The sequence below is a fragment of the Halichoerus grypus genome, chromosome 8 (genome assembly GCF_964656455.1).
Source record: "Halichoerus grypus chromosome 8, mHalGry1.hap1.1, whole genome shotgun sequence".
In the NCBI taxonomy this organism is placed as follows: Eukaryota; Metazoa; Chordata; class Mammalia; order Carnivora; family Phocidae; genus Halichoerus; species Halichoerus grypus.
This window is the reverse complement of record NC_135719.1, coordinates 62218735-62232958: the sequence shown is the minus strand read 5'-3', so window position 1 is coordinate 62232958 and position 14224 is coordinate 62218735. Positions and strand designations below refer to the sequence as shown.

Below are 14224 nucleotides of genomic sequence, written 5' to 3'. Positions count from 1 at the left end.
CTGGGCAGCACTGTGCTGCCCTCTGGGTGCATTCCTCCACTTCAGCGCAGCCTCCTGCCTGCCAGCCTAGGGCTTTCAACCTAACCACTCTGTTGGCACACGGTGACCTATAGCCCTGTCCATTTCGGGGCTGCTGGGGATTGCTGAGGGCTGCTGACAGCCTTGGGAGGTTTCCCCAGGTACTCAGTGGACAGCAGGCACTACCTCTGCACCAGTCACTTTCGATTTGTTTCCATGGAGACTAGCGTGGGCAGTTGTAAATAAATGCCCGTGGCTTTTGCTGTCAACTCAAAAGAAAAAAAAAGTGTGTAAGTAGACCTGCGCAGTTCAGACCCATGTTGTTCAACAGTCAACTGTAGTTTAGGACACCTAAAATATGAAGAGCTTTTGCAAATAAAATTATTTAAGATAAAATAGTAAAATAAGTAGTGGACACAGACCTGAATAAGTGACAGAACATAAAAATGGTCATCTTTACTAGTAGAAATGCAAATTGAAATAGTGAATGCCATTTTGTTGATTAAATTAACAAAGGTAAAAATAACGCCCAGTTTAATTTGTTAAATTATTAAACTGATAGCACTGAATGCTGGTAAGATTAAACTTAATGTGCTGGTAGGAAGGTCAGTTGATGGAGCATTACTCTTCAGGAGGGCAATCTTAAAGCCTTAAAACAATTCATGCTTTAAAACAGGGAATCTAGAAATACACCCAAGTATAGATTGATATATGAAACTGTTAATAATCAACTAGTTTTGACCTACAAAAGTGGCAGTTTCATAAAGGTAAAGGTTTCATAAGGTAAAGATGACATAAATCAGTGTGGAAAAGATGCATTGAAATGAATGGTTTGGGGACAGCTGGCTAGCCACTAAGTAAAGAAGGGGGACCCCTACCTTACTTCTTAGATCACAGTATATTCCAAATGGGTCAATGACATAAATATATTGATTGAAACAGAAAATACTAGGAAAAACCATTTGTGGGTGTTTTTTATTATCTTGATCCTAAATCAAGACACTGTAAAGGAAGATCTATATATTTGTGTTAAAAATCCTATGAGTAAAGTAAAGTAAAAGTCAATCAGGAAAAATAATTGTAACATATATGACAAAGAGTTATTTTTCTTAATATTCAGAGTACCTTCACTATTTACTAAGAAAATAGCAAACTCTACCGAAAAATGGACAAGGGAGATTAGTTATGTCCTAGAATATCAGTGGTTAATAAATATACTAAAAGATGTGCAGCTTCACTAATAAAAGCTAATTAAAACATGATACCATTTTATGTCTACCAGTTTGGTAAAAATTATAAAGATTTATAATAGGCATTCTCATACAGTATTGGCAAATATATAAATTGGTATTGTCCCTTTGAAGGGCAATTTGGCAGCATCTACCAAACTTTCAATCCAGCAGTTCTAGTTCTAGTAAATTACCCTATAAAAATATATGGACATATATTTTTAAAGATCATTTAAAGATTAGGAATATATATCAAAAGCCTTAAAATGTTCATGTGCCTTGGCTCAGCAACACCACTTCTGGGGATTTTCCCTAATGGAGTTGATTGGGTGTGTGCATATATAAGGATCTTCAGTGTTTATCTCAGCATTGTTTATAATTAAATGGGGAAAATAACCATAATGTATTCCAATGACTGATTCAGTTTGGGGGTGGTGTGTGTGTGTATAAAATAGAATATTATCTGGTCATTACAAATGGTGATATAACTGTTAATAAAAGATGTTCATAAAAGAGAAAAGCAGCAGCATAGAAGTTTCACTGTTTCGTAAAAATAAAATTTAAAAAATATACATCTGCATAGAAAACTCTAAGACTAAACCCTAAAATGTTAAAGTGGTATCTCTGGGTGGTTAGATTATGGATGATTTTTATTGTATATGAACTTTTTTTCATAACTTTCTTCTAAGATCATGGATTACTTGTGTGGTTTTAAAAACCTGATCTATCCATTTCTTTCATTCAATGCTGAATTTTGAATTCAGCTCTCATTTTTTATCATTTCAAAGATGAATCTTTAAGAGAGCAGTTTTAAAATTCAAATTCAGTTTTTTGTGTTTTTAACTGTGAAGAGACTGCCGCCATATTAAAAATACTATTTCCTTATTTTATAGTGGGAAAGTAAAACTGTCCTGCGCAATGAGCCTTTGGTTTTAGAAGGAGGCTATGAAAACTGGCTCCTTTGTTATCCTCAGTATACTACAAATGCTAAAGTCACTCCACCCCCACGAGGCAAGAATGAAGAGGTGTCTATCTCATGTATGTATGTGAAAATTTTTGTTTAAAATTGCTTTGGTAAAATAAACTTTAAATTATTTATGTTCTCAGGGTAATGTTCTTGGTTGTGTGTGTACTTGTCCTATTGGATAGCAGTTTGTTTTCAGGCATAAAAAATACAAGGTGTCCACAGCCTGGAAGTTAAGTTAATTCTTTAAGATTGTTGTGGTTGTCACCTCATTTACTTTACATTTAACTATTACATATAACATGCATGAGATATGTAAGTACTATTTATGGGGTTTGCTGTTCTTTGAAAAAATATTATTCTTTTGGGGATTTTAGTGGATTTTACTTATCCTTCACTGGAAGAATCAGTTCCTTCTAAACCTACTGCCCAGATGCCACCTCCTTCTGTAGAAGTAAGTGAAAATATAGAATTGATAAATGATCAAGATGAGAGAATGGCACCACTGAACATATCAACTCCAGCTGAGCCAATTGCTGCTTCTAAATCTGATGTTTTACCCATTATTCAGCCAGTGCCTGTTATAAAGAATGTTCCACAGGTATGTTCTTGATTTCTTTTAACTGTATTGTTTCTCTTTTTTTTAATATTATATTAAATGCATAGTATACAAATGAAGTTTTTATATATAACCTTTTATATTTTATAAAGAAAAATACCAGTGAAGAGAACTTATATGTTTTGGTTCCTTTTGGCTATAAAAATTTTTCATTATAATTCAGTCCTGTTGCCACAGCAGTATTAGAGTAGATAATTCAAAAGATTTCAAAGCCAGCTGGCAGGCATTTACTGCAGGCAGTACCAGTAAAAGATTGTATTACCACAGTAGATGTGAACATTTTCAGGGTTTTCTTTTTTTTTTTTTTAATTTTAAGATTTTATTTATTTATTTGACAGAGACACAGCAAAAGAGGGAACACAAGCAGGGGGAGTGGGAGAGGGAGAAGCAGGCTTCCCGCTGAGCAGGGAGCCTGATGTGGGGGGCTTGATCCCAGGACCCTGGGATCATGACCTGAGCCGAAGGCAGATGCTTAACGACTGAGCCACCCAGGCGCCCCCAGGGTTTTCTTGTATATAATTTAACCCGTAGTATTTTCCCAAATAGTTTGGCTTAAAGATGATAGATACGTGATATCAATATTTTGCATTCAAAATAATACTCTTGTTCCATTTCCTTAGAATTTGATATGTAAATAACATGCATGGTTTTTGTTATTGTTACTTTTGTTATTATTGAAGTTTTATTGCCACACAGTATGATATTAGTTTCAGATGTACAACATAGTAATTAGACATTTATATACATTGTGAAATCATCACCATAAGTCTAGATACCATCTGTCATCAAAGTTATTAAGATATTATTGACTGTATTTTCTATGCTATACTTTACATCCCTGTGACTTACTTCTTAACTCTAAGTTTGTACTTCTTAATCCCCTTCACCTATTTCATCCAACCTCCTCAAAACCCTTCCCCCTGGGCAACCACCAGTTTGTTCTCTTTATTTATCAGTCTGTTTCGGTTTTGTTTTGTTTGTCTTTTTAGATTACACATATTAGTGAAATCATACAGTATCTGTCTTTCTCTGACTTATTTCACTTAGCATAATACCCTTTAGGTCCACCCATGTACTGCAAGTGGTAAGATTTTATTCTTTTTTATGGATGAGTACTGTATCACCATATATATGCCACATGTTCTTTATCTGTTCATCTCTTGATGAACACAAGTTGTTTCCATATCTTAGCTTTGTAAATACTTTTAATTAACATGGGGTGCATATATCTTTTTGAATTAGTGTTTTCATTTTCTTCAGATGAATGGAATTATCAGAAGTGGAATTGCTAGATCATACGGTTCTGTTCTTCATTTTTTGAGGAATTTCCATACTGTTTTCTCTAGCGGCTGCACCAATTTACATTCCCACCAGTGGTGTACCAGATTTCTTTTTCATCACATCCTCACCAACACTTGCTATTTCTGCTCTTTTTTATTTTACCCATTCTGACAGGTGTAAAGTGATACTTGGGAGCACCTGGATGGCTCAGTTGGTTGAGCCTCTGACTCTTGGTTTTGGCTCAGGTTGTGATCCTCAGGGTTGTGGGATCAAGCCCCCCATTGGGCTCCACGCTCAGCATGTACTCTACTTAAGTTTGTCTCTCCCTTCCCACCCTCCCCACCACGTGCTTGCTCGCTCTCAAAAAAATAAATTTTTTTTTTTTGTGATAACCTCATTGTGGTTTTAATTTGCATTTCCCTGATGATTAGTAATGTTGAGCATCTTTTCATGTGTCTCTTGGCTACTGTATGACTTCTTTGGAAAAATGTCTATTTGGGTCCTCTGCCCGTTATTAAATCAGATTGTTTGGGTTTTTTGGTGTTAAGTTGTATGAGTTTGTTACATATTTTGGATATTAACCCATTATCAAATATGTCTTTTGTAAATATGTACTACCATTCCGTAGGATACCTTTTCATTTTGTTGATGGTTTCCTTCACTGTGCAAAAGCTTTTTAGTGTGTAAATGAGTCCCATTTGTTTTATTTTTGCTTTTGTTGCCCTTGGCTGAGGAGACAGATCCAAAAAATATTGCTAGAATCAGTGTCCAAGAATTTACTACCTATTTTTTCTTTTACTTCTATGGCTTCAGGTCTTACGTCTTGGTCTTTAATACATTTTGAGTTTATTTTCGAATAGATATAAGAAAGTGTGGTCCAATTTCATTCTTTTGCATGTTGCTGTTTAGTCTTCCCAACACCATTTATTGACTGTCTTGTCCCCATTGTATATTCTTGCCTCTTTTCTCATAGATTAATTGACCATTTAACTGTGGGTTTATTTCTGGGTTCTCTATACTGTTCTACTGATCATGTGTTTTAGTACCAGTACCATACTGTTTTGATTACTATAGATTTGTAGTGTATCTTGAAATCTGGAATTGCAACACCTCCAGCTTTGTTCTTCTTTCTCAGAATTGCTTTGGCTATTGGGGATCTTTTGTGGTTCCATACACATTTTAGGAGCTTTTTTATAGTTTTGTGAAAAATGGTATTGTTATTTAGATAGATATTGCATTAAATCTGTAGATTGCTTTGGGTAGCATTGATGTTTTAACAATATTAATTCTTCCACTCCACAAGCATGGTATATCTTTGTATTTATCTCATCTTCAATTTCTTTCATCAGTGTCTTAAAAGTTTTTAGAGTACAGGTTTTTTACCTCGTGGTTAAATTTATTCATAAGTATTTTAATCTTTTTGATGCAGCAGGAAATAGAATAGTTTCTTCTCTTTGTTATGGTTCATTATTAGTGTGTAGAAACAGAACAAATTTCTGTATATTGATTTTGTATCCTGCAACCTTACTGAATTCATTTATTAGTTCTAATAGGTTTTCTGGTGCAGTGTAGGGTTTTCTACATATAGTGTCTTGTGATCTATAGATAGTACCAGTTTCACTTCTTCCTTACCAATTTGGATGCCTTCTCTTTCCTTTTCCTAACTGATTGTTGTGGCTAGGACTTCCGGTGCTATGTTGAACAAAAGTAGAAAGTGTAGGCATCCTTCTCATTCTTATCTTGAGGAAAATATTTCAGCATTTCACTATTGAGTGTGATGTTAGGTGTGGGTTTGTCATGTACTTCCTTATTATGTTAAGGTGTGTTCGCTATATACCCAGTTTGTTGAGTTTTTAGCATAAAAGGATGATGTATTTTGTCAAATGCTTCTTCTGCATCTACTGAGACGCTCATATGGGTTTTATCCTTCATTTTGTTAATTGATTTGCAAATTTTTTTTTTTTTAAGATTTTATTTATTTATTTATTTGACAGAGAGAGACACAGCGAGAGAGGGAACACAAGCAGGGGGAGTGGGAGAGGGAGAAGTGGGCCTCCCGCCGAGCAGGGACCCCGATGCAGGGCTTGATCCCGGGACTCTGGAATCATGACCTGAGCCGAAGGCAGACGCTTAACAACTGAGCCACCTAGGCGACCCGTTGATTTGCAAATATTGAACCATCCTTGTATCCCTGGAATAAATCCCTCTTGATTGTGGTGCAGGATCCTTTTATTAATGTATTGTTGAATTCAGCTTGCTAATATTTTGTTGAAGATTCTTACATCTCAGTTCATCAGGGATGTTGGCCAGTAATGTTCTTTTTTGTAGTGTTTTTGTCTGCTGTTGGTATGAGGGTAATGCTGAGCTTGTACAACGAATTTGGCAGTATTCCTTCCTCTTTGATTTCTTGCAATAGTTTGAGAAGAATAGGTATTAACTCTTCTTTGGTAGAAGTCACATCTGTTCCTGGACTTTGGGTTGATGGGAGTTTTTGATTACTGATTCAATTTCATTGCTAGTACAGGTATACAACAGAGATATTGTGGGTTTCTTTCCAGGCCACCACAATAAAGCAGATATCATGATAAAGCAAGTCCAGTGAATTTTTTGGTTTTCTGGTGCATATAAAAGTTATCTTTACACTGTGTTGTAGTCTATTAAGTGTACAATAGCATTATGACTAAAAAAATAATGTACATATCTTAATTGAAAATACTGCTAAAAATAGTCATTTGAGATTTCAGCAAGATGTAATCTTTTTGCTGGTGGAGGGTCTTGCCTGTCTTGATGGCTATTGATTGATAAAGGGTGGTTGCTAAAGTTTGGGGTAGCTGTGGCAATTTCTTAAAATAAGACAACAGTGAAGTTTGCTGTATCTGTTAACTCTTTCTTTCATGAATGATTCCTTTGTAGTATGCAGTATTATTTGATAGCATTTTCCCCATAATAAAACTTCTTTCGGGGCGCCTGGGTGGCTCAGTCATTAAGTGTCTGCCTTTGGCTCAAGTCATGATCCCAGGGTCCTGGGATCGAGCTCCGCATCGGGCTCCCTGCTTGGCGGGGACCCTGCTTCTCCCTCTCCCACTCCCCCTGCTTGTGTTCCTTCTCTCTCTGTGTGTCTCTCTGTCAAATAAATATTTAATAAAAATAAATAAAATGTCTTTCAGGGGGGCGCCTGGGTGGCTCAGTCGTTAAGCATCTGCTTTCAGCTCAGGTCATGATCCCAGGGTCCTGGGATTGAGCCCCACATCGGGCTCCATGCTCCGCAGGAAGACTGCTTCTCCCTCTCTCACTCCCACTGCTTGTGTTCCCTCTCTCACTGTGTCTGTCTCTGTCAAATAAATAAATAAAATCTTAAAAAAAAAAAAAAAAAAAAAAACTTTCAGAATTGGAGTCCATCCTCTCAAACCCTGCCACTCCTTTATCAAACTAAGTTTATGTTATATTCTAAATCCTTTGTTGTCATTTCAACAGTCTTCACAGCTTCTTCCAGTAGATTCCATTTCAAGAAACCACATTCTTTACTCCTCCAAAAGAAGCAACTGTTCATCCGTGCAAGTTTTTTTGTGAGATAGCAGCAATTTAGTCATATCTTCAGGCTCTACTTGTCATTCTAGTTCTCTTGCTATTTCCACCACTTCAGTCTCAAACTCCTCAAAGTCATCCATGAGGCCTGGAATCAATTTCTTCCAAAGTCCTGTTAATGTTGAAATTTTGACATCTTTCTAGGAATCACTAATGTTCTTAACTTGATGTAGAACGGTGTATCCTTTCCAGAAGGTTTTCAGTTGACCTTGCCTCCATCCGTTGTAGGAATCACTAAGCAGTTCTAGCCTCACAAAATGAATTTAAGTAATAAAACTTGAAAGTTATCATGACTTCTTGATCAGTGGGCTGCAGAATGGGTGTTGTGTTAACAGACGTGAAAACAAAACAAAACAAAAAACAGGCACAAAAACATTAATGTTTTCAATCAGAACTCTTGGGTTACCAGGTACACTGTCAATGAGCAGGAATATTTTAAAAGGAGTCTTTTTCCTGAGGAGTAGGTCTCAATGTGTGCTTAAAATATTCAGTAAACTATGTTGTAAACAGATGTGCTGTCATCCAGGCTTTGTTGTTCCATTGATAGAGCACAGGCAGAGTTAGATGTAGCATCATTCTTAAGAGCCTTAGGATTTTTGGAATGGTCAATGAGCATTGGCTTCAACTGAAAGTCACAAGCTGCATTGACCCCTAACAAGAGAGTCAGCCTGTCTTCTGAAGCCTTGAAGCCACGTATTGGCTTCTCCTCTCCAGCTATGAAAGTCACAGATGGCATCTTGTCCAATCTAAGGCTGTTTCATCTATATTAATTATCTTAGCTAGATCTTCTAGACAACTTGCTGCAGCTTTTACATCATTACGTGCTGCTTCACCTTGAACTTTTTTGTTAATGGAGACAGCTACTTTCCTTAAATCTCATGACCCAACCTTTGCCAGCATCATTTTTTTTTTTTTCCAGCTTCCTCACCTCTCTCAGCCTTCATAGAGTTGAAGAAAGTTAGGGCCTTACTCTGGATTAGGCTTCGGTTTGTGGGAATGTTGTGGTTGATTTGGTCTTCTAATCAGTCCACTAAAACTTTCTCGTATAAGTAGTAAGTCTGTTTCATTTTCTTATTATTTGTGTGTTCACTGGAATAACACTTAAAAATTTTTTCAAGAATTTCTTTTCATTTTCAGTTTGGCTGTTTGACATAAGGCCTAGCTTTTCGCCTAGCTCAGCTTTTGACATACCTTCCTCATTAAGCTTAATTGTTTTTAGCTTTTGATTTAAAGTGATAGATGTCAGGACGCTTGGGTGGCTCAGTCAGTTAAGCATCCAACTCTTGATTTTGGCTGAGGTCATGATCTCACGGTTGTGAGATCAAGCCCCACGTCGGACTCCATGCTCAGGACGAAGTCTGCTTGAGATTATCTCTCCCCTCTCCCCCTGCCCCTCCCCCCCAACACTGTCTCTCTAAAATTAAAAAAAAAAAGTCTTTAAATAGGGATGCCTGGTTGGTTAAGCGTCTGCCTTCGGCTCAGGTCATGATCCCAGGGTCCTGGGATCGAGCCCCGCATCGGACTCCCTGCTCAGCGGGAAGCCTGCTTCCCTCCCTCTGCCTGCCACTTCCCCTGCTTGTACTCGCGCTCTGTCAAATAAATAAATAAAATCTCTAAAAAAAAAATAAAATGATAGATGTGTGACTCTTCCTTTCACTTGAACGCTTAAGAGGCCATTGCAGTGTTATATTCATTGGCCTAATTTCAATATTGTGTCTTGGGGAATAGAGAGGCCCAAGGAGAGGGAGAGAGACTGGGACTGGGGGACAGCTGGTCCATGGAGCAGTCATAACATATGCAACATTTATTAAATTATGTGGGTATGGTTCATGGCACTGGAAAAAAATTAAAATAGTAACATCAAAGATCATTGATCACAAATCACTATGACATAAAGTAATAATAAAATGTTTGAAATATTGTGAGAATTACCAAAATGTGACACAGAGACATGAAATGAGCAAATGCTGTTGGAGGAGTAGCACTAATAGACTTGCTTAAATCAGGGTTGCCAAAACCTTTAGTTTTTAAAAAATATAGTATCTGTGAAGTGCATAAAGCAAAGTGCAGTAAAACAAAGTATGCCTGTAATTAAACTGTTAAGATTTTCTTTTCTTCTGATTGAGTCTTAGAAGATTGTATGTTTCAAAGAATTTATCCATTTCTCCTAGGATGTCCAATTTGTTGGCATATAATTTTTCATAATCTATAATCTTTTGTATTTCTGTGGTGTCAGTTGTTATTTCTTCTTCATTTCTGATTCTGTTTATTTGAGTCCACTCATGTTTTCTTGATGAGTCTGGTTAAGGGTTTATCAGTTTTGTTCATCTCTTCAAAGAAGCAGCTCTTGATTTCATTGATCTTTTTTATTGTTCTTTTACTATTTCATTTATTTCTGCTCTACTTTTTTTTATTTCCTTCCTTCTGCTAGTTTGGGGCTTTGTTCTTTTTCTAGTTTATTTAGGTATAAGGTTAGGTATTTTTATTTGAGATTTTTCTTGTTTCTTGAGGTAGGCCTATATCTCTGTAGACTTCCCTCTCAGAACTGTTTTTGCTGCATCCCAAAGATTTGGACCATTGTGCTTTCATGTTCATTTGTTTCCATGTATTTTTTAATTTCCTCTTTGATTTCTTGGTTGACCCATTTGTTGTTTAGTAGCTCTTTGTGTTTGTATTCTTTCCAGAGTTTTTCTTATAATTGATTTCTAGTTTCATACTGTTGTGGTTGGAAAAGATGCTTGATATGATTTCTTAAATGTATTGAGACTTGTTTTGTGGCCTAACATGTGATCTGTCCTGGAGAAGGTTTCATGTACACTTGAAAAGAATGTATGCTCTGCTGTTTTGAGACAGAATGTATTGTATATGTCTGTTAGATCAGTGTGGTCTAATATGTCCTTCAAAGCCACTGTTTCCCTTGTTTATTTTCTGTCTGGATGATCTATCCATTGATGTAAGTATGGTGTTAAAATCCCCTGCTATTATTGTAGTATGATCAGTTTCTTCCTTTCTTTCTGTTAATATTTGCTTTATATATTTAGGTGCTCCTGAGATGGGTGCATAAATACTTAGAATTGTTATATCCTCTTAACTGGATTGATCCCTTTATCATCATAGGATGCCCCTCTTTGTCCTCTTGTTACATACAGTCTTTGTTTTAAAGTCTATTTTGTCTGATAAAAATGTTGCTACCCCAGCTTTTTTTTTTTTTTTTTTTGCTTCCATTTGCATGGACTTTTTCCATCCCTTCACTTTTACTCTGTATGTGTCTTTAAGTCTGAAGTTTCTTGTAAGCAGAATACTAGATGGGTCTTATTTTTTTTATCCATTCTGCCACCTGTGTGTTTTGATTATAGCACTTAGTCCATTTACATTCAAACTAATTATTGATAGGTATGTACTTACTACCATTTTGTTAATTTTTTTATTGTTTTTGTAGCTCTTTTCTGTTCCTTCTCTTGCTCTCTTCCCTTGTGATTTGATGACTTTCTCTAATGTTTTGTTTAGATTCCTTTCTCTTTATTTTTTGTGTATCTCTTACGGGCTTTTGGTTTTTGGTACATATATAACACCTTACATATATATAGCAGTTTATTTTAAGTTGGTGGTCACTTAACTTCAGACACATTCTAAAACCATTACATTTTAACTCATCCCCTCCATATTTTATATTCCTTTTTTTTTTTTTAAGATTTATTTAAGAGCGAGAATGTGCGCTCAAATGGGGAGAGGGGCAGAGGGAGAGAATCTTCAAGCAGACTCCCCACTGAGCGTGAAGCCCGACACAGGGCTCAATCTCACCACCCATGAGATCACAACCTGAGCTGAAACCAAGAGTCAGACACTTAACTGACAAGGCACCCCTCCACATTTTATATTTCTGACATATTTTACATTTTTTATTTTTATATTTCTTTATTATAAATATACTTGATTTTATTACTTTTGTCATAATCTCCATAGTAGCTTTAGAATTGGTTGATTCCCTACCTTTACTATGTTTGCTTTTACCAGTGACATTTTTTCTTTTAAAATGTTACTTCTAGTTATGGCCTTTTCTTTTCCACTTAACAAGAGTTCCTTTAACCTTTCTTATAAGGCTCATTTAGTGATGATGAACTCCTTTAACTTTTGTTTGTCTGGGAAACTATCTCTTATTTAATTCTGAGTGGTAACCTTGCCAGGTAGAATATTCTTGGTTATTCGCTTTTCCTTTCTACAATTTGAATATATCATGACAATCCCTTCTGGCCTGCAAAATTTCTGCTGAAAAATCAGCTGAGAGCTTGATAGGGTTTCCTTTATAGGTAACTTTTTGCTTCCCTCTAGCTGCTTTAAAAATTCTCTTTATCTTTTTTTATAAAGATTTTATTTGTATGAGAGAGAGAGAGAGAGAGCACAAGCAGGGAGAGGGGCAGAGGGAGAAGTAGACTCCCTGCTGAACAGGGAACCCGATGCAGGGCTCGATCCCAGGACCCTGAGATCATGACCTGAGCTGAAGGCGGATGCTCAATCGACTAAGCCACCCGGGTGCCCCAATTCTCTTATCTTTAACCTTTGACATATTAATTATTATGTCTTAATGCATATCTCTTTGTTTTCATCTTGTTTTGGGTTCTGTGCTTTCTAGACCTGGATTGTCTGTTTTCTCCTCTAGGTTAGGAAAGTTTTCAGCTATATTTTTTCATATAAGTTTTCTGCCCCTCTTTCCCTTCTCCTTCTGGTACCCCTGTAATGCAAATATTAGTACACTTGATATTTTCCTAGTCATCTCTTAAACTACCCTCTTTTGTTTAAGTTCTTTTTTCTTTTTGTTGTTCAACTTGAGTGATTTCCACTACTCTGTCTTCCAGATCACTGATATGTTCTGCATCTTTTAATCTGCTCTTGATTCCCTCTAGTGTATTTTTCATTTTACTTGCTTTTATTCTTCAGCTCTGATTGGCTCTTTTTTATATTTTCTACTTCTTTGATGAAGTTCTTAGTGCATTCATCCATTCTTCCAAGTTCAGTGAATATCATTATGACCATTAAGTTGAACTCTTTATCAGGTAGATTGCTTATCTCTGGTTCTTTTTCCGAGGCTTTATCTTGTTGTTTTGTTTTCAACCCATACCTTTGTCTCCTCATTTTGCTTGACTCTCTGTGTTTCTCTGTGTTAGATAGGTCAGCTGCATCTCCCAGTCTTGAAGGAGTGGCCTTATGTAGAAGGTGCCCTGTGGGGCCCAGATGTGCAATCTCCCCCTCGTCACCAGAACGAGGGCACCCCATGCCTATCTGACGTGGTTAGGTCGAGACTGCTATAGGGATACTGGTGGGCAGGACTAGTTTCTGGTGCAGATGGCCGAGAGGCCCAATCACAACTGTTTGGGCATGCTGTTGGGTAGAACTGACAGCTTCCCCACCCCAGCAGGAGCTGCTTTGGAGCTGCTGTCTTGTCTTAGGCTGCCTGCCAGGTGTGGCTGAGCAGGAACCACTTTGGATGGGCACCTGCCAGAGTATGCACATTGGGCAGGGCTGATCCATAGGGGAATACCTGGTGGGGTGAATGGTGATAGCAGGGCACATGAAGAGTGTCAGAAGTGGTGCCTACAAGCACTTCCACTCCTGGAGAACATCCCTATAGATCCCTGCCTCTCCTGGACTTACCTTAAAATTAGTTAATAACTTTCCTTCACATATGGCCCAGGTGCTTTTCAAGCTGTTGCCTCTGTGTTGGGTCTGGGAACAAGTGAGTTTGTGGCCTGGCCCTTTAAAAGCAGAGTCTCAGGGTCCTGTAGCCCTCTTGCTATCCTGGAGATAAACCCCATTGATTTTCATGTCCAGACATTATGGGGGTTCATCTTTCCTATACAGGTCCCTTGGGTAGGGGTGCCTAATGTAGGACTTAAACCCCTTGCTCCTCAGGGGGGACCTCCACATTTGTAATTACTCCAGCCATTTGTATATTGCTGTACCAGGTGTGTGGATGCTGACTAGACTGTGCCTCTGCCCCTCCTACCTGTCTGAACGTGGCTTTTTATTTATATTTTTGGTTGTGGAAGAGCTGTTTTGCTAGTATTCAGGTCATTCTCAGAGAGTTTGTCATATTTAGTTGTAGTTTGGGTGTGTCTGTGAAAGGAGGTGAGCTCAAGATCTTCCTACTCCACCATCTTGATCCCCTCTCTGACAGGCATGTTTTAGCAATAATTATTTAAATGATTTTAAATAACCAATATGTTACAATAAAAATGCAGCTTTTTTCCTCTGCATCTTACTCAAAGGAAGGTAAACTCATTCTCCCCTATGAATTTTCCAATGAGATTTTTTTATAGCATTCATTTTTTTTTAATTTTTTTTATTGTTATGTTAATCCCCTTACATTACATCATTAGTTTTAGATATAGTGTTCCATGATTCATTGTTTGTGCATAACACCCAGTGCTCCATGCAGAACGTGCCCTCCTCAATACCCATCACCAGGCTAACCCATCCTCCCACCCCCCTCCCCTCTAGAACCCTCAGTTTGTTTTTCAGAGTCCATTGTCT

At 37.3% G+C, this 14224-nt stretch overlaps 1 protein-coding gene across 6 annotated transcripts in view; it reads left to right on the top strand.

Annotated features, from left to right (window-relative positions):
- USP8 (ubiquitin specific peptidase 8) overlaps positions 1–14224 on the top strand; it is a 74228-nt gene that overhangs the window by 41364 nt on the left and 18640 nt on the right. For all 6 annotated transcript variants that reach the window (XM_078079355.1, XM_078079357.1, XM_078079356.1 and 3 more), the window contains 2 exons: positions 2141–2285; positions 2589–2812. In XM_078079355.1, the coding sequence (XP_077935481.1) occupies positions 2141–2285; positions 2589–2812 (369 nt within the window). The remainder of the gene's footprint in view (positions 1–2140; positions 2286–2588; positions 2813–14224) is intronic.